Source organism: Heteronotia binoei, chromosome 1, assembly GCF_032191835.1.
Source record: "Heteronotia binoei isolate CCM8104 ecotype False Entrance Well chromosome 1, APGP_CSIRO_Hbin_v1, whole genome shotgun sequence".
Taxonomy (NCBI): domain Eukaryota; kingdom Metazoa; phylum Chordata; class Lepidosauria; order Squamata; family Gekkonidae; genus Heteronotia; species Heteronotia binoei.
This window is the reverse complement of record NC_083223.1, coordinates 58,466,032-58,487,436: the sequence shown is the minus strand read 5'-3', so window position 1 is coordinate 58,487,436 and position 21,405 is coordinate 58,466,032. Positions and strand designations below refer to the sequence as shown.

The window sequence follows — 21,405 nt, the reverse complement described above, 5'->3', positions numbered from 1 at the left end:
AGTTAAAAATATTTTAGACAGATCTGGGGGAAAAAAATAATGAAGGAAAATTACCAAAGTCATTTTTTGAGTTAGTAAAACAAGAAAGTCTGGAAGATATATGGAGAGAATTTAACCCTAAAGAATGTGACTATACTTTTTTTTCAGCAAGGCATAATTCTTTCTCAAGAATCAATATGCTATGGATTACAAAAGATCTTGGATTTATAATGAAAAAAAAAATAGAGATTCTTCCTAGAATAGGGGCAGACCACGGTACATTAATGCGGTCTACAAAACCCGTGAAAAAGACTCTAAGATGGCGGATAAATGAAGATTTGCTACAGAAAAAGGAAGCAGTGGTGTCTCTGGAAAAGGAGACCAAGGCTTTCTTGCAAATAAATGAAAAAGAGGACATTCAATTTCCAACTGTGTGGGATGCATATAAAGCAGCAATGAGAGGTATTTTAATTACATTGAACAATAAAGACAAAAGAGCCAAAGACAAACTAATGTTGGATATTCAGAAAGAGATTGGAAAAAAGGAGAAGGAGCTTAAAAAGAGACCTGGAAAAAAGAAAATTATAAAGGGGATTACAATATTACAAAGTCAATTGAGACATTTGTTAAACAAAGAAGTGGAATGGAATTGAAAAAGACTTCAACAGGAATCTTTTGAAGGAGCAAATAAACCTGTAAAATATTTGGCCTGGCAAATGAAGAAAAAAAGGGAGAATAAAATTATTAACAAAATTCTATCGGGAGGTAAGGACATTGTTGACCAGAAAGGAATCAAAAGAGAATTTTATAAATACTACACCAAGTTGTTTAAAGGTCAAAAGGTGGACAAGGGAAAAATTGATGTATATTTACAGAAAATTAAAGTAAACCCCCTAACAGAAAATATGGAGAAGGTACTAAATGAACAAATTGAAAGAGGAGAAATAGAGGCGGCAGTTAATTCAATGAAATTAGGGAAAGCACCTGGTCCAGATGACTTTAGGGCAAAATATGATAAAGTGCTTGCGGAGGTGCTATCACCAAAACTTCAGAAACTGATGAATATTATAAGAACAGATGGGAAAATACCTAATACATGGAAAGAAGCAGTTATCTCGTTGATACTGAAAGAAGACAGAGATGCCACGAACGTAAAAAAACTATAGACCAATTTCACTACTTAACAATGACTATAAAATATATGCTAGAATTTAAGTAGAACGCCTTAAACAGCATTTGAACCATTTTATCAAAGAAGAGCAAGCAGGATTTCTTCCCAGGAGGCACATTAGAGATAATATCAGAACACTTATAGACATTATTGAATATTATAAGAAACATCCAGAAAAAAGAAGTAGCATTATTTTTTGCAGACACAGAGAAAGCATTTGATAATGTGCAATGGGATTTTATGTTTGCAGTGCTGGAGAAACTGAGATTGAGAGAAGATTTTATAAGAATGGTGAAGGCAATATATACTGAACAACAACAGATTTGATGGAAAAAATGACAATTAGTAAAGGAACAAGACAAGGTTGCCCTCTATCTCCATTGATATTTATAATGACTTTAGAGGTTTTGCTTATGCAAATTCAAGAAGATAAGGAGATAGAGGGTCCGAAACTGAGAGGTTTTTCCTATAAATACAGAGTGTTTGCAGATGATGTAATGTTTATAAATGAAAATCCCACTCATGTAACACCATTGTTGCTGTGTAAGATACAAAAGTATGGAGAACTGGCAGGTTTTTACATAAATAAAGAAAAATCGAAAATTTTGTGCAAAAATACGTCAAAGAGTAAACAGAAAGAACTACAAAATTTAACAGAATGTGAAGTTACCTCTAAAGTAAAATATTTAGGTGTGGAAATTACAACAAAAATATTGATTTGTATAAAAATAATTATGAGAAGCTTTGGCGTAAGATTGATGGATATTTGATAAAATGGAGCAAGTTGAATTTGTCTTTACTGGGCAGAATTTTCACAATTAAAATGGATGTCTTACCAAGAATTATGTTCCTGTTTCAAAGAATTCCAATAGTGAAGGATAATAAACAATTTAATAAACGGCAAAGGAAATTTTCAGAATTTGTATGCGCCAGGAAAAAACCAAGAATTAAGATGAAAATTTTGATTGATGCAAAAGAAAGGGGAGGTTTCCAACTGCCTGATTTAAAGTTGTACCATGATGCAGTATGTTTGGTGTGGATCAAGGAATGGATGACGTTATTGAATAGAAAACTACTAGTACTAGAAGGTCATGGAAATGTCTTTGTTTGGCATGCTTATATGTGTTATGGAAAAAGTAAGGTGGACAGTTTTTTCTCACATCACTATATAAGAAGCAATTTGTTAAATACCTGGTCAAAATATAAAATATATGGGAATGAAAGGAAACCGCTTTGGATTGTGCCAACAGAAGTAATAATATTATATTCCGATATTAACGAAGAGAAGTGGCTATCATACAAACAGTTGTTAAAAATACATAGAGGAAAGGTGGAATTAAAATCGGCTGAAGAACTACAATATAAATATAATTGGTTTCAATTGCAGCAGATCAAGAGCTTGCTTGAACAGGACATTAAAAATGATGGAATAAGACAAGAGTAAACAGAACTGGAGAAAATGCTATTTGGTGATAATGAAAAATTGATTTCAAGAATTTATAATTTTTTGTTGAAATGGTCTACGGAAGATGAAGTAGTCAAATCTCAAATGATAAAATGGGCAATAAATATAAATAAGGAAATACAGATGGAGTCATGGCAGTACTTATGGAAGAACTCTATGAAGATATCGACTTGTTATAACATTAAAGAAAACTGTTTCAAAATGTTATACAGGTGGTATATGACACCTAAGAAAGTGGCAAAAATGAATAATCGGGTGTCGGATAGATGTTGGAAATGTAAAAAACATGAAGGATCTTTCTACCATATGTAGTGCACTTGTGAAAAGGCAAAACAATTTTGGCAAATGATTCAGCAAGAGATCTCAAAAATTTTGGGTTATAATATTAAGAAGGCACCAGACATCTTTTTGTTGGAATTACAAATGGAAGCATTTCCAAAACAAGATAGAACGATAATTTGGTACATGCTTTCAGCTGCACGGACATTATATGTGCAGATGTGGAAGCAGGACAAAATACCAGAAAAGTGGGACTGGACTTTAAAAGTTATGAACTGGAGTGAAATGGACAAATTCACAAGAATCTTAAAAGAATATAATCTAGAGGAGTTTAAAAATTAGTGGGGAAAATTTCAAATATATGTTGAAAAACAATGGAAGGTTAAAGGATATTGGCGATTTTTGATAATAGTTGAACTTTGGAGGAATAATAAATGGACTACAGTTAAAAAGTGGGACTATGTAAACATATTTTCCTTTTTAACTTTCTTTTGATAAGGACTAAAGGATTATAATGAAAATGGATTATAATTTATTTTTTCTCATCTTGTTCTAAGATTTTTAATGAAGATTCTTTAATAGATAAAATTGCCTTTTATTTTTAGCAATTTAATTAAAATACACCGTCAGGGGTCTTGAAAAGGGGGGGAGGGGGAGAAAAATGTAATGTATTTGTACTAATAATAGATGATGAGTATTCTAACAATATATTGCAGAATAATAAAATTGGTTTAAAGCAGAATGGGAGGGGGGAGCATTGTGATGTATTCTTTCTGGAAGAGATTGTGGGTAGAAATGCTGTTCTGACTGACGTGTCAGAAATTATTCATTTTGGTTCCAATTTGAAAATAATCATTTTTTGTATTATCAGAATACTGCCCCCCTCCCAGCCTGAGTAAATAGAATTTCACAGTAGGTAAATGCAATACTATCAACGAGGGAATTAACTAGATTAGATCATATAATATATTTCAGTGATTCATTGTCTTATCTCTCTAACTCCGCTGTGCAGCATGGGGATCATTACAATACTTTTAGCCTGTGAGTTTTTGGTGACTTTAGGCTGGGAATAAAGTATGAAAGGAGGTCTCTGTCGCATTATCATTCCCTACAGATTTTACTTTACCTCGTTACTCTGTTTTTCTTCCTTGACTGCTGAAGAGGTTATAAAAGAGACATGAGAAAAAAGATGGGGCATTGAAGCATTTAAATAAGAAATCACTAAGCATTCAAAATTATTAGAGACTTGAGATAAGCAATTACAATAAAAGCCTATTGGAGTTTTATACATGAGGCATATTTATGACATTAAGTCTGTGTTATAAAATGTTTTTTCTTCACTTTGTGGTCAAGAAGACGTAATTTTACTACAGCACAGTGCTGTTGGAAGTTCTTTGACATTCAGTGTATACTGCTTTCAGTCTCAGCTCCTATGCTGAAAAATCTATGGCTGAGCTCACTTTTCAATAGCAATACAAAAATTGTACTTAATTACATTTCTATTAAAATTAAGATTTGTTCTTAACTGGATCTAGACCTATATTAATATTTTCAATATAATGTTACAAAGGAGAAAAAAAAATAAAAGATTTTTTTTTAAAAATCAGGTTTCACTTTCTCTTTTGTACTATGATCAAATTTGCCTCTAATAGTAGGTGCCACAGTTCTCTATGAATACAGAGTAGGCCATAGGTAATTTGCATTGCAATCCTCTTCTGTGCCTTTTCTACTGCAGCCGGAGGCAGCACAACAGTGGCATCTCTAGTCCTCTCCCTAAGGGGAAAGTTACATGATGGCCAAATGGGAAAAAGGGTGCTCCATCAATGTTGGCAGGCTGTGGCATCCGTGGTATTTACACTGCAGTGTTACATCCCGGCATTGTTGCTAGGTGGGAGTGGCATGATAGACTGGGCAGGCAAGACCAATGGAAGCCATGAGCTGAGGAGACTGAGTCACGTGACTGCAGAGAGGGGCAGGCCGCAGGAATCTTGTTATTCCCCTGTAGCACACATCCCTTAAACAGACCAGTTCCTATCAGAAGCCCAGCCATCTGACAGTAGGGAGGGGTCATCAGATGGCTGCCCACAGAGACACCACAAGGGTCACTACAGACAGGCACATGGATGTATGGCTACCATCCACTCACCAGTGGCCACACCATCCAGCACGGTGCCCACACTATCAAGGGCATCCCCCTGGCAACCCCCACTGGTAGACAAGCAGGAGTGGGCAAAGGTTTGTGGCAGAGGTCCTTGAGGTTTCCCAATTCTTGGCTAGCTGCTGTCTACACAGCTTCCATGATGCCATGCCCACCCACCTTCAGGAGCATGTGCACTTCCTCCCTGAGGAGGGGGAGTTGGCATCCCTTAGGGCAAGGTTTATGGTATTTAGCCCTTCATAGCATGCCTCCAATTGGCAGACTTTGGATGTGCCAGGGTGAACTGCTTGCCAGGACAGAGCAAACATGGCATATCCCCTGGCTACAAGTGGCTCAGCTGGAACTGAGGTGACATCCCTTTGAACCATCTTTCATAGCCTTTTGAACCTCTGGTATTTGAAGGAAGTAGCAAGGGCAGTGGAATATGGCTGCCTGTCACTAGAACCCCCTTGCTAATGTCACCCATTCCCTTTTTTTCCCACGATGGCATGATTCCCTGAAAAGGGGAAGGAGCATCAGTGTCTGCAGAGCCAGGGATTTTCACCATTTGAGATAGTTCAAGCATGTGCCATTGCACAAGCAGCCAGTTGGGTGACCTGAAATTTCTGTAAACATGGGGAGGGGGGTTTGTAGAAGGAAAGGAACCACACATCCACATGAATGGTCAATCCTTCCACAGTGTGGGCCCCATTCACCCACCGCATGAAGAGTGGGCGCTCCTAGCTCTGTGGGCACTGGGTCCCAGAATGATGGTGGGTGGCTGGGACCTGGTTTGGCACACACAGCAGTGGTGTTTTCCATCATCATAGCTGTGCTGCAGTAGGACTATCAGGAAAGTTGATGAATGCATTGACTGTGGCCAATTTTGCCCTTGGTGGCCAAGGTTGTTGGGTAGCCGCTGCTATGCACCATCTGAGCTGCTTATTTGCATACCTAAATATCCCCCCAGGGAAGCTGGGAACCAGATGGCCCTAGTGGGTTTTCATAGGGGACTGCCCTGTGAAATTGACCATCTCTGCTTGACAGTGTGGATTACTACCCACCAAGCCTCACAGCAAGGACAGTCCCTAAAGTCAACAGCATTGTTTGGACAATGGTTCCTGCGCAGGTATTAGTCAGCTCCTCTCCCTCTTAGCATTGTGCTGTTAAAAAGTTAGTTTCAGGCATCAGTCATATATAATTAGAGGCAAACCTTTTCACTCTGCAGACTTGCAACAGAGAGTAGAATGGGTTCATCTGATTTAGCCAAACAGAAAAGATGGCTTTCAGAAGTCAGAATGGATTCTGTAATCCATTTGGTGTTCTTTTTTCTGTATGCCTATCTCTTAGCATTTTTAATTATTTATTTAAAATATTTTATTAGCCACATGCCTACCTTGTGGGATTCTAGGAAGCTTAAAATGTAGATAAAATGGTAAATAAAATAGTTTATAAAAAATGCATAGACCACAATTTAAAATCACAATATTGTCAATAAAAAAAAACAAATAATCTCAAAACACTAATAAGTCAAAAGCAGCCCTTTTGACTGCCTCTTGAGAGCCTTTGCGAGCCAGTTTGCTGTAGTGGTTTAGTGTGTGGACTCTTATCTGGGAGAACCGGGTTTGATTGCCCACTCCTCCACTTGCACCTGCTGGAATGGCCTTGGGTCAGCCATAGCTCTCATAGGAGTTGTCCTTGAAAGGGCAGCTGCTGTAAGAGAAGAAGAATTGCAGATTTATACCCCACCCTTCTCTCTGAATCACAGACTCAGAGCGGCTTACAATCTCCTATATCAGGGGTGGCCAACGGTAGCTCTCCAGATGTTTTTTGCCTACAACTCCCATCAGCCCCCAGCCATTGGCCATGATGGCTGGGGCTGATGGGAGTTGTAGGCAAAAAACATCTGGAGAGCTACCATTGGCCACCCCTGTCCTATATCTTCTCCCCTCACAACAGACACTCTGTGAGGTGGGTGGGGCTGAGAGGGCTCTCAAATGCCTATCCTTTCAAATATCCTGGCCTTAAGCTATCTAAGAGCTCTCTTAGCCCCATCTACTTCACAGGGTGTCTGTTGTGTGGGGAGGGGAGGTAAAAGAGATTGTGACCGCTCTGAGATTCAGAGTATAGGGTGGGATATAAAACCAATATTTTCTTCTTCTCTTGAAAATTGAAAGTGAGGAGGCCAGACAGGGGCCTGACACAACTTCCTAGGGAAGTTACTCCATAATCCTGGGGCTGTCATTAAAAAGGTCGTGTCTCATTTACCCACCAGATGAAATCCTTTGGTTGATGGACAGCCAGGAGGGCCTCCTCCTGTGATTGTAACTCCTGGAAAACATGCAGGAGAAGTTGTTCCTTCAAATATCCTGGTCTTAAGCTATCTAGGACTTTTCAGGACAAAACCAATAACTTGTTGGAATTGAGAGCAGATCATTAGCTAGTGTAATTGCTGTAGCATTGGGGTTGCATGCTCCTTGTAGCGTACTCCAACCAGCGGTCTAGCTGTGGCATTCTGCACTAGCCACAGCTTCTGAATGCTCTTTGAGGAGAGTCCCAAGCAGAGTGCAACTAGATATAACTAAGGTATGGATCACTGTGGCTAGATCTGAATGAACCAGGAACAGGTGCAGGTGAAATACCAGCCAAAGCTGGCCAAAAACACTTTGAGTTGCCATAACTACCTGGTGATTGCTGTGTCAAGCAGTACTGCCAAACTGTGAACTTAGCTTTTCAAGGGAAATATAAGCCCTCCCAAGGCAGGAGGGATCTCAAGTCCTTGGTTTGCCTGTCTACTGATCAGGAGAGCCTCTATTTTGTCACCTGCATCCTGCCCATTGCTGATTCCAAGCTCCAGTTCAGAACATCAGTCACATTCTCAGGATTAGGAAGAAAGATAGATAGAACTGGGTATCCATATATAGGTGACGCCACAGCCCATATCTCCTATTGACCTCTCACAGTGGCTTTATATAGCTATTACATAGCATAGGGGATAAGACTGAAACCTGTGGAACCTCACAGGCCAACATGCGTGGGGCAGAGCAGGAATCTCCCCTCACAATCTTCTAAGACCGACTCCAAAGTTAGGACTCAGTTCACTGTAACACAGTACCCCTTACTCCCAATACCAAGAGGTAGCTCAGTAGGGTATTATGGTCAATAATATCACAGGCATTTGAGAGTTCCAGTAAAACTAGCAGGGTCACATTCCCCCTGTCTTATTCTTGATAGAAAGCATCAGCCAAGGCAAACAAAGCACTCTTTGTTTCAGATCCTGGTCTGAAGCCATAAAATTAGTCTCTTCTGAAAAAACCTGGAGCTCAAAAGCTATCACCTGCTCTAGCACCTTCCCCAAGAATGGAAGAATGCAGACTGGCCAGAAGTTTTCCAATACAGAGGGGTCTCCCCTCCACAACAGATAAAATCAATGCCTTCTTGAGTATGGGTGTCACAATTCCTGCTTTCAAGGAGGCATTTACCACTCCCCCTTACCCACTCGGCCAGTCTTCTTTTGGCAGCTTTTATCAGACAGGAAGGGCAAGAGTCAAGAACACAGATAGGGCATTTCAGTTCTCCAAAGATCTCGTTCACATTCTCAGGCTCCGCCAATGGAAAGGTATCCATATAAACTGGACGTGCGAATGCCAAAGGCACGTCATCTGAATACGCATTCATGCTACCATCTAATACAGAGTGGATCTGGGTGATTTTATCTGCAAAGTAAATAGCAAGTTGATCACAGCAGGCTGTGGTGTGGTCAACATTCAGTTCCCTGGGGCTATGGTGTAAAAGTCCCCAAACCACAGGAAACTGCTCAGCTGGATGATTACAAGCAGCTGCAATGGTGATGGAGAAACATTGCCTTTTCGCCATCATTTTGCCAAAACCCGCCACAAAATAATAGGATCTGATTAGCATTGCCAAATACAGGTCCCCCAAATCTGGATAGCCTAATTTTCATATTATGCAAGTAGTGCTATAATTATGCAAAACTGACCACGTTAATGGTTGGGTCATCCGTCAGCTGATTTGAATTGTATCCTGCTAACTACAACAAGCTGATGAAGGATCATGGAAGACATCTTTTTACTTGATCCTTTCTCATGCTGGGATTTGCTCATTCCTGGATCACTGTGGCTAGAGACAACAGCAAACTTTGTCAAAAAGACAGAAAAACGGAGCAAGGAATTGTGCCCTGTGGTCTGATGTCGTTGCTCCAGCAGTACATGGCTCTGCATCTATCCAATTAATGTTCAGGTTGGCATTTCTGTGTAGAAAATTCTTGAGTTCTTGACAGCTAGCTTCAGCCTTGAGGTCTAATCCTAACATACTCAGAAGAAAATCTTGACCATTTAAATGGGATTCTTCTAAATAAGTATACATGACACTGCAGTCATGTATGCTTAAAATATGCTTTTTAAACATAAATCACAAGTTTTGTTAATTAAACTATAAGATCTCTTGTAGTATTTCAGTTTGAAACAACTTTCTACAGTCTCAGATGCCACTATGCAAATTTAGCTGTTTTAGCAAATGAAAGTTGTTTCTGACTCTTGCTCTGCCATTAATTGTCCCTTTCAGGGAACGTACCGATATGGTTTTAGAAAAAGATAGTAATAAATAACATATTATACAATGAATCTCCTTTAGGGGTGTGCATACGGATCTACTTGAGCCTAAAATCTATCTGAAAAATACCTTATCTCTGAGCAAATTAGGATTAGACCTCAAGGCTGCAGCTGGCTATCAAGAGCTCAAGGCCTAGGAGGAAATCAAACCAGAATTTCCTATATAGAAATGTTGACCTTACTTGACCTTTCTTGAGAAAGCCGGGGGGAAAAATCCTGCAAAAATCCCAGAAATATTTGGGTAGATCTGAATAACGGGTAGATCAGGAAACAACGGAGATGTTTGTTGGACTTCCACTGCAATTCCTTTAAAGTTTACGAGACCTGCAGAAGGCAGCGTGGGGATGAGCTGTACAGGTGGGGAGTAGTCTGTTTCTGCCAGCTTGGCTTGGGGCTGGTTTCTCATGCAACCCGGTTTAAATAGGGCTGCAGAAGAAACCAGCCCTAGGATCTACTGTGCTGCTAGGAGCAGATTGCTCCCCACAGACTGGGCTTTGTGCTGGCTTCTCCTGGAGCCCAGTTTAAACCAGGCTGCAGGAGAAGTGAGCCCAGCCAAGACTCACTGTGCCACCAGGAGCAATGTGTTCTATGCAGAACAACAGCTCCTGGGCAGCTGGAGAACCAGACAGCAGGAGAAGTGAGTTCAGCAAGGGACTCTGTGCAGCACAGCAATTCCTGGGGCTCACTGCTCCTGCAGCCTTGGACTGCAGGAGAAGTGAGCTCAGCCAGGAATTCCTGTGCCACATGGAGCAATGTGCTCCATATGGCACAGCAGCTCCTGGGGATTGCAGTAGAAGTGAGCCCAGCCAAGGCTGGCTGTGCCCACAGGGAGCAGATTTTCCCCCAGTGGCTCGGTTTTGCACTGGCTTTTCTTGCAACTCGGTTTAAACCAGACTGCAGGAGAAACTAAGCCAGCTGACTTTTTTTATCTGATATCTTTTGGTTCAGGTCTATTGGACCCCTCAAAAATTGGGATTTTCAAAAAAATCCTGGATCTGAGTACCATACTGGTATTGAGAGCTCAGATATATATATATATATATATTTTTGAGATCCCAAACAAAAAAAATACCAATTTAAAAATACTGCATGCTCCTAATCTTCTCAGTAATCAGACACAGGCCCATAGCCAGGATTTGTAAGGTTGAGAGCATATATAGAAGTCTGGGGCACATAGCAGCTTCCCTCCCCTGCTACTGCAGCGGCTCAGGACACCAGACTAAGGGAGCCCCCTCCCTCCCCCCACAATTTAAATTGTGTGGAAGGGGTGCCCAGGAGCAGCTGCTGCCTCTTTGGACCATTTCAAGGGTCTGCTGATCCATGGGTTCTTCAAATAGCATAAGAGAGACAATGGGTGCTTCTCCTGCATGATTTAAATTGTGGGAGAGGGAGGGGTGGCCCCAACCCTCTCAGTTTTCACCCTTATGGCCCCTCAAGCTGTGCTGGTGGCCTGCAGCAGTGGCGGGGGGAGGGAGAGAAGGTCCAGGGTACCCTCTCAAGAAGTTAGGGGTGGGCCCGTACAGTCCCCCCCTCCCATAGATTCAGGCCTGATCAGACACCAAAAGCTGTGAACAACTTTAAAAATATGGATGGGATCAGCTTTATTAGCCCCATGCTTCCAACACATTCCTAATAAATTAGATTTCTAATTCTAGATATGCTTTTTACTGGCATACCAAAGCACAGGATGTGCTTTATGTGTAAGGTCATCAAGTTATATCAAGCAATAACATTATTTCTTTAAAGCATTTCATATGCAACCAAAAGGAACAAATTCTGACTGTAGAAAAGTTAACTTATTCTTCAGAGTTTTTGTGGGCTTTCAAACTTTCAAACTGTTACTCAGTCCAAGGCATAACAAAGTTTAAAATTAAGGTGTATAAAAAGAGAATAATGTTGCATTAGCTTTTAGAGAAGTCAAATTGTCTCCAGTTTTCACAAGCCAATATCAGACTTTCAGTTGAATGAGTAATAAAAATAAATTATTCTCCAAGTAGAAATCAAGGATTGGGGATCCAAGTTGCCAGTATACTTTAGTTTTGGCATCTCTTACACAGACAGTGCTTGTCTTGGGATTCAACAGCAATAAAAAAGGACCATTAAAAAAATCCTAGAGCCAACCACAGCAGAAAGGTGGAAATACCCACACAGGGACCTGCAAGATCTCCTCATTACAAGTTCTCCATCTACTAGGTAGTACTACTAAATTTGCCCCCTTTTGACTTGCTCAACCATAAATGGAGCTGGAGAAGGGACTGATTACAGGACTCTTTTATATATTTAAAGAGAGAGATTCCTTGCAATCATCATTTTCACCAAGGTTTCTTGTGTAGAATTGCCAACTCTGAGTAGGACAATTTCTCGAAGTTTTGGGGGTAGAGTGAGAGGAGGCCAAGGTTTGGGGAAGGGAGGGACCTCTGAAGTTTATAATGCCCTAGATTCCATCCTGCAAAGCAGCCATTTTATCCAAGGGAGCTGTCATCTAGAGATCAGTTGTAATTCTGGGAGAGCTCCAGGCTGAATTAGGAAGTTGTCAATCTTAATCCTTGTGAATATCTGACTATAACAGTGAAAATGAAAACATTTGCATTTAAGGAAATTGATATACTTAGCTTCTCTTTTTTATTACTATTCATGGCTAGTGGGGCTCCAATGGAAGGTTTTTGTTTTCTTTTTCCCAGAAGATGCAATGAAGGATAATACTGTTTCCCAGAAGGTAGCAGGAACTGATGTTCTGCTTTACATATATATATATATATATATATATATATATATATATATATATATATATATATATATATATATATATATATATATATATATATATATATATAGCATCTCACAAGAAAGGCAGTTATCATTGCAGGGCTCATACCTGTGCTAGGATCTACTGGTTGGAGCAAAGCTGTGACATTTGCCATGGTTGGCTTTGTTGTATTCCCTGGATTTCATCTTTATTCTTCTGGCAAACATTTTGAAATATAGTGCTATTACCACTTTATCTTCCTTCTAAAACAAATCAAACTGCACGTCCATGTACACCGGGATCGATACTCCTCCAGACCCAGTCTTCAGGGAAAGTACTGTAGACAGTAAAGTTCCTGCAAGTAATCTCCTACAGGAACAAGAAAGCTGATCTAAAGGTGAAATCTTTATAGTTATATATAGTTATCGTTGATCTTGTTTCAGTTATTTAGATTGCAGTGTTTGAGTTGCCATTTCAAATTCAACAAGCTTTTGAGTAGCATAACTTTTCTTGAAAGATTACTTTTTAGAAAATCTAATGTGCATAGAAGCTATCTTAAACATCCCAATCAACAAGAATTGACAGATTGTCACAATAAGCCTCCTTCGATCAGACATTCAAAGAAACAGAAAACAAAGCCTTTTTGAGTATTAAAAATCAGTAAACCTAATTTGTCTTGTTCTATACTTAATATATGCTTTTATTATGTTTTACAGTTGTTTTTGGACAGTTTGCCTATTTCCAGACAGCACTAAATGATGTGGTGGAATTATTTGATGGAGAACATCCACAGGCCAGGCTTCTGAGTTCTCTTTCTGGATCTCACTCAGGTAAATGTGCTACAGAAACAGATTTTAATTTGCCCCAGGTAGGAAGGTTGACTTTACTATAGTTTATAACCCTGAATCTGCAGGTTAGAAGTATTCCATGTATTTTCAATTTGATCATAGGAATTAAAGTGGTGATTTCTGAGGACTATAATTTTTTACTCATTTTAAAACATGCTTTTAGCCGTGTGCTTCTTTAGTTTTCTGCTGCACTCTTGTTCACTGCTTCTTTTTCTGAACTATTTACATAGGTGATTTGAGGCAATCAGAGATTAAGAAGTGAATGAGAGATAGAGCCATGTAATCAGGGCTTTTTTCTGGGGGACTGCAGCAGAACAAAGTTCCAAAATCTCTTTGTGGAAACAAAATTCTCAAAAAATGCTTAAAAGTTCATCATGGGTATCCAGGGGTGCATTCACACGTGCCTTTAGCTCCGTCTTACCCACGGTTCCCATTCGGATTTTATTAGCAGGTCCAGACAACCATATCTGTCCCTTGAATGCAACTTGTCAGCATCCCGACTTGGCCCAGTTTGATGTTGGCGTTATTGGACACCGGAGAAAGTCCGGTCCTTTTCTGCAGAAGTGGCACACATTTGGATTATTCATGTTTGGACAACTCATGCAGGATACTCCTCCTTGGGATGTTTGGCATCTGCCTCCTGCCCCTCCCACCTTTTTTTTTTAAAGCCCCAGGAGACATGCACACAATTAGATAATCGGGAATCTGAGGTGAGGCTTCTGCTTCTCCGATCAACACAGAATCCACGTGAGTGGAAGAACAGGAAAAAAATTCTTTTTTTTTTCCAGATATCATTGTCATTCCCCATTTTCAGAAAAGTAGTTCCTGGCAGTCCCCTAGTTTGAATCGGCAATGTTAATTCCCGGAACGTCCCTCCCCCCCCTTTTAAGCAATGTTTGATTCCCCACCTCCCAATGTTTGGGAGTATGTTTAATGAAAACACCACGGCAGGAATCACCGTATGATTGCTCAGCAACTGAATGAGAGTGAGATGACTTTGAATCTGCTTGATCAGTTGTGCACATGCTCCAAGAAAAGAGCATGATAGCATTCAATATGTCTGATCATTCAACAGCGGGACAACATCGGGACGAGTCGCATTCTTTGATGCTCGTCTGATTGACCCTGCTTCGAATCAATATTCAGCAGTTCAAATTGGAGCACTGCACACCCACTTTTAATGTGATGTGCAACTGCACCCCATGTGTTTCTCCTTCATTTCCCTCTTGAGAGTTTGGCACCTCTTTTTCCAGAGAAAAGGCCCTGCATATAAGAACGTCACTGAGGGCAAATGAAGTCAATTGAGACTGAAAAAAAGTGCTTCCTGAAGCAGTTATTTAGTTAATTTTACCCATTCATGACTCATGAAACTTGAAAAGCTTATTAGAAGTTGGTGGGACAGAACTTCTTTCATCTTCTCATTACCTAAGCAGCCTACTGTTTTCTTTGAGAATCCTTTGTTGGATCTGGAGACTCTTACAAATAAAATTGTACCATGGATAGCAGCAAATGGATAAAAATCAGATCCTCTTCCCTCTTATGGTGACTGTTTCATCAAGGATAGAAGGAGGAGCAGGCAATTTTACCTGATTCCTCTCATCACTTTAGGGCCCTGTACTGTGTTACATTTTGTTTGCAAGACTCTCCTGACTTCTGAGAGGATTTTTAGGACCAAAAGCAGGCTACTTGGAGAAGGCAGCAGAAGACTCTGGGCGTTTTCACACTGACCTTAATCGGCAGTGACGCCCCTCTTCACCGCGCAGGATATGCACGGATTTTGCACCAATTGCCGCGGAGCACCCAGAAGAGCCGCAAAGTCCCACGGCTTTTGCGGCGCAAATGGAAACCACCAAAACCCAGTTTCCATTTGCGCCGCAAAAGCTGCGGGACTTTCCGGCTCTTCCGGGTGCTCCGCGGCAATTGGTGCGAAATCCGCGCAGATCCTGCATGGTGAAGAGGGGCGTCACTGCCGATTAAGGTCAGTGCGAAAACACCCTCTCTTTACTGCAATGATCTTCTCTGCTGGATTCAACCTATACTGTGGAGCCATCAGATTTGGCTATGTGATGTCCAAATGAACATCTGAGGAAAATGTAATTGAACAGGTGATTTTTTTAAAAAAAATAGTGCCAACAAAGCATAAAAAGAACACATTTTAATGAAAAAAGTCTGGTGTATAGATCAGCTGTTGTTATTTATATTTGCATTATTTTGCAGGCACTAACCAATAAACTAGTCAACAATAGCTAATTTTGCATAAACACTGTATTTCAGTAGCCCCTACTTATGTCTGTGTGCGTGCACATGGATGTGCCTCATCGTTTTCCTATTTTAATTCTAATCTCTAGGTGAGACCTTGCCTTTAGCCACGTCAAATCGGATTCTCTTGCGGTTTAGCACAAAGAGTGGCGCATCTGCCAGAGGCTTCCATTTTGTTTATCAAGGTATTTTTCTTAGACTTTGCTTTGCTGTATTGTCAGGACTACATAGAGGGGTCATTGTCACTAAACATAATTATTTCAGGGAGTGCTGGAAAAGGCAATAGTATTACAAGGTTTCTGAATTATGGGTCACAGTATTTTGCTGAGATCTTTATCATCCTTTTTCACTGAGGTCAAATGTCTTGTTGCATGCAGAAACAGGGCCAGCAGAGTATGTCAAAATACTTAGTTTTTCAAGGTACCATGCAGCCTGCTGTCGCTTTCAAAAGGTTTTTAACCTGGGGGTCATGTTCCACATCTGCAGCATTCAATGATGTGATTTATTATCTGAAAGGAAATTGCTCTGGTGTGCAAAAACTTCATGGGAGAGGTATGACATGTTAAAAATTATTTTAATAAAGGTCCAGTGAGTGCTTTTCACATATCCTGTCTTTAACAAACATGGCACTTTGTGATAGTTCAGATGCCTATTTGATGTGTTCTTTCTTGTGGATTTTTTTTTTGGGGGGGGAGGGCAGCTTGAGCAGCAACCAGCAAAAATACTTCCTGCTGAGCACCATCTTTACATATTAATTTGGACAGTGAAAGATTTGTCAACTCTCTAACAAGCTGAAACAAGTAGACTGGTTTCATGGGGAAGGCAATGGCAAAGCACCCTGTAAAAAAACCAACACAGTCTTACGACTCAGTGCTTGCACATGGGACTACCTTTACCTTTAGATGGGTTTCATGTTGCCTTTCCACAAATAAACCTAAGGGAGGGAAATGGTTTATTCCACAGATAACCTCAACAAGAATGCACAGAATAATTTCATGTTAGCAAACAGTGTCCTCAGGCAGCTAAATGGGGATTAGTGTTGTATAGTGGTTAGAGTGTTGTGCTAGGATCTAGGAGAACCAGGTTTGAATCTTGACTCTGCCATGGCAACCTGTCACACACTCAGCCTAACCTATCTCACAAGGCTGCTGAGAATAAAATAGAGGCAAGGAGAATGATGTAAGCTGCTTTGGGACCCCATTGGGGAGAAAAGTAGAATATAAATGAAGTAAAAATAATGAGAAAAGTAATCTTTGATTACATGGATAATAGATCTTGTACATTGGCAAAAACTCTAAATTCAACACCTTGCAAGCCATGGTAGACAAATTGCTATTTAGTTGATAGGTCAGTTCTAGAACAGCCAGGTTACATCACAGCCTTTTAATAGCAGTTATAGTATAGATCAGGGGCGGCCAACAGTAGCTCTTCAGATGTTTTTGCCTACAACTCCCATCAGCCCCAGCCAGCATGGCCAATGGCTGGGGCTGATGGGAGTTGTAGGCAAAAAACATCTGGAGAGCTACCATTGGCCACCCCTGGTATAGATGATCATGGGTGTGGGGAGGTGATCTAGTTCTTCTCTGACCCACACTCCATATAGAGGTTGTGTCTATAATAGCCCATTCTATGAAGGTTTGGAGGAGGTGAAGGTTATTGCTCTGAAGTTCTGAAATGTGCTGCCAGCTGAACACTGCTGTGCTCTCACCTTGTAAGTCTTCAAGATGTGTTGTTAAGGAAAGCATTTTGTTAGATTACCTGCTCTTGGCTGTCAAGCTTCTGGCTTTTAAACTGCTGGAGATTGTCATTTAGATTAGGACTGTTGGTTGTTGTTGTTTTTTTAAAAAATGCAGTGAAATCTGTTGTTATATTTATATTTACATGAATGATCTGTTGTTGGTTTTTGTTGGTCAGGACTGTGTCTTTTTAGACCAAGGTGATTTGTTGTGGGGAAACTGTGGAAGGGGCCACTATCCTCAGCAGTGTGAATCTGGCAATGCAGTGGCACAAGAACTTGAAATAATCTTATTTTCAGTTGTTTGAAATACATCTTATTTTCAGTTGTTTGAAATACATCTTATTTTCAGTTGCAAAAAGGAATGACTGATAGCAAAGACATGTATTGCAAGCAGGGAGAGGGAAGGCAGCCTGGTATTGCCTGATCTCGTCAGATCTTGGAAACTGAGCAGGGTTGGTACTTGGAAAGGAGACCTCCAAGGAGGACCCTGCAGAGGAGGTCACAAATCACCTCTCCTTCTCACTTGTCTTGAAAACCCCTTGCTGAGGTCACCATAAATCAGCTGGGACTTTACACACAGATTACAAGCAAGAGATATTTCCATATCATTATTCTTTCACTTAGTGTCATCAGGGATTACATGCTAAAGTGAATCACGTTTTTCAGGATAGGTTCAAACATGAATATATATTTAGAAATGACATGACAGAATTACTGCTTTATGCCTAAAACCAGGCCTCAGATTCAGCAGGAGCTCACAGGAGCACAGCTCCTGAACCTTTCTGAAAGTTCCCCCCCTTCCTCCCCATCTACCATGCCCATTGAGTAGTACGTGCAGCTGCATAATAATCCCTGCATTAGGAGAGCGAGCAGCCAACCAACCACCAGGGGCTTTGCCATGCCCATAGAAGCCCTCATTAACCTGTGGAGAAGCCCATGCTACCCTTTCTCCACTTCTTATGTGATTTTGGGTGGCAGGTGGCTTTCTGGCCTTTTGACTGTGGGAGGGGTGGCCCAGGAGAGCTCCAGGTGAGCGAGGCCTGCTTGGGCCAGCTGGATCTCTAGCCAGCCCAAGCAGAGCAGGCTGGATCTCTAGCCATCCCAAGCAGGCCTCGCTCACCCGGGGCTGTTCTTTCTTGTGTCAGATTGCTTTTGGCTGGTGGGGGGGGGCATATTCTATTGAGTTATGCTAATGAGCTTCACTACCTATTTTGTCTGCAAAATGACCCCTGCCTAAAATGATGACATATTAGTTCTTTTGTGTAAACTACTGTTTAGAAACCTATGCTAATAAAGGTACTGACTGACTGTTTAGAAAGATGAGTCAATTTGCATTGAAGAATTACAGCTTTTGTATTAAATAGTAAACAACACATGGTAGAATCTTCCTAAGCTAAAGCAAAGTTCTGATTGTTCTTTGGTTTTATTTGGAAATATGTTTAATGCTCTTCCATGTACAAATGGAAGTATCTTAATTTTTATTTATTTTCCCTTAGCTCCATTTTACAACAGTTCGAGTTGTCAATGAAATTTGGGAAACAAGTGACTTTTAAACCATTCATAGAAATATAGTCCATAGTGAGTGGGTGGGGATTTATTGGTTTGAGGTGCAGCAAATATGTTCAGTGTATGTTTTATTGTTTGTTAGTTTGGGGAAAGGCTGTTAGGCAATCAGATTATTTTTTAGGTGCTGGAAAGGATTGATTTTGAGAAATAGGGAATGCTGTTCTCAGCATCACAAAATGAATCAAGTAAGTTAAACCTTTTTTTATTCATCTCAGGAGAACCTCGAAGCTATTCAAGTTTCCATTTTTGGAAGATGAATGCAGTCGGCTCTCTAGTTGTTAAAAGATTTAGTCGGGGCAATGTGGTTTGTGGCATTTAATTAGATTTAATAAATATGCTACCACGATTTGGGGATTTTCAATCTTCTAGTGAAATATAGGAAGAGATTTCCCAAGACTGCCTGCCTGCTAATGTTAAAATGCCTTTGAGAGTACCATCCACATTCTGAATGAGCACTCTAATCTGGCCTGCAAAGTCAATCATTTTATTTATCACCTGCTATTCCAGATTGACCTTATTCCATGTTCACTTTTCCACTAGGCTGATTTCTATTTTGTTTCATAGCACTAAAAGATGAAGAATAATTACTCTAGAAAATGCAATTTCTCTCTGATACCATCTGAGAAGTCTAGTTTGTCAACATTACAGTTTAGAATTAGACTGAGGATTAGGAAGGAAAAGAAGTACCATAGTTAGCATGATTGCATATTCTGATCACAACTAGTACAAGATTAGATTTGTAGCTTTGGATTTTGATATAATGGGGTTTTTTTCTAATGCAATTCGCTCAACTACATATTTCTTCTTGTCTTGTATAAGCCACCTTCCTTTTTTTCTCCCATGTTCCCATTTTTCTGCAGTTCATGCTTCACAGAAAGCATGGTGATTAGCAGGAGCTGTGCTGTGAAGAACACCTAACTGCTACTAAAATCCAGTTTTGATAGTAGTTATTTTCAGGACAAGTGTTTTAAAAAGGAATAATTTGCTTTTATTTTTTATGATTTTAATGTTCTTGGTTATTTGCTATCACACTCTGAAACATCCAAATGTTATATGTTAAGAAGGTTTGCTCTTCTTAAAACCTTGTGTACCTTCCATGATTTCAGGGCCTTCTAACAAATACAGGGTGATATTTTCCATTATAAGGAAAATATAAGGTTCTACAAAACCTTTGAGTGTGAAGTCAGTCTGTTATGATTTTCACTCATGCTGCCAGGTTTACTGGGAGGAAGTCTTCCAAGAGCTCTGGTCACTCAGGTGGAGACATAGAGCTGGGAAGTCATGTGATTTGATTTCATGTGATATTTGGGATTGAGTCTGGTGGTAGATTGAGGGAACAGAGGGATTCTTGGGGGGCCCATTATGGCTCTTGAAATGCTGTCAGGAGTTGAGGCTGTTGTGTATGTACCAATCATTTCACTTGTATAGCCTTGACCGGCTTCTGTCCCTTAAGCACAGCTGCAGTTTTCCATTGGATTGGATGCACTGCATCAATCAGCTTTCATACCATGGTGATGAGGATGGAAGTCAGCAGAATGGGAACATAGTAAACTCATAGTGCTGCTGAGAGAAGGAAATGTGCACTTGTCACAATCCTAGGCCTTGTATGGGCTACAGGATCCTGGAGAAGCCTACCTTGGAGTTGTTAGTGTGCCTATATCTCCCAGGATCCCTGCTATCCCTCTGATTGGGTGGGCAGCGGTTTTGGAGGGAAAACTTGCCCAATGGAGAATAGGGCATGGAACCTGGGAGGAAAGGATAAGAGGCCTAGCTAGAGAAGGAGGGGTATTCTCTCTGGAAAGGCTGAGGTGGAGAGAGGCTGCAGCAGGAAAGTTCCCTCATCCAAAGAAGGGTGAGTGAGTTGGAAGCAGAAAGAGGAAGCATGTAGTTAGTTATGTTAGAACTTTTATTTTCTTTGAACCACCTTTACTATTTTCCCCTTTTTCTCTGTTGCACTAATAATTAAAATCCACTTATTTGTTCTTGAGCACTTAAATAAACTTGAAGGATGCAATAAACTTAAAGTAAACTTGAAGGTCCTCACAGCTCTTTGGCCATGAAGGAAGGTATTTACTAAGAATGAAGACAGAGGGGTTGTGTGGGTGTTCTGGGCCCTCCCAGAGAGACCTGTACCAGAGTGGTAGGAATCTGTAGAGACCCTCCCTAGTCCTCTGCTTGTGACAGCACTACATGTGGGCAGAAGGCTGTGAGTGAAGAAATAATGCATAGTGTTTCTTCCCTCTTATCTAATTGTATAATACGTTGGACATCCAGTACACCTCACTATCTTCTATTTTCCACATAGTATATTTTTAGTCTGGTTTAGTCTTTATAATGAAACTGACAAACAAGGTTCCTGTATAGTACAGAAATATGCATTGCAGAGTTGGGGGATTGTCACTAAAACTCTATTGTAATAAGTGTAGCAGGAAAATAACTGAACCACACACATTACTGGTATGAAGCGAGGTTTTTTACTTCTGGTACCAAAAGCAGGGTCCAGTTGAGCAGCATAGCTCCGAAATACTGAACCTCCCCCCCGATCTGCAGACCATCTTTTTAAGCACAAAGCAAGCTTAGCAGGCA

The 21,405-nt window shown here is 40.5% G+C and overlaps 1 protein-coding gene across 1 annotated transcript in view; it reads left to right on the top strand.

The window, feature by feature from the left end:
- The window catches only part of CSMD1 (CUB and Sushi multiple domains 1), a 1,753,937-nt gene that overhangs the window by 1,532,069 nt on the left and 200,463 nt on the right, over window positions 1-21,405 (top strand). The window contains exons 32-33 of the mRNA XM_060234944.1: window positions 13,125-13,238; window positions 15,605-15,700. Of these exons, the coding sequence (XP_060090927.1) occupies window positions 13,125-13,238; window positions 15,605-15,700 (210 nt within the window). The remainder of the gene's footprint in view (window positions 1-13,124; window positions 13,239-15,604; window positions 15,701-21,405) is intronic.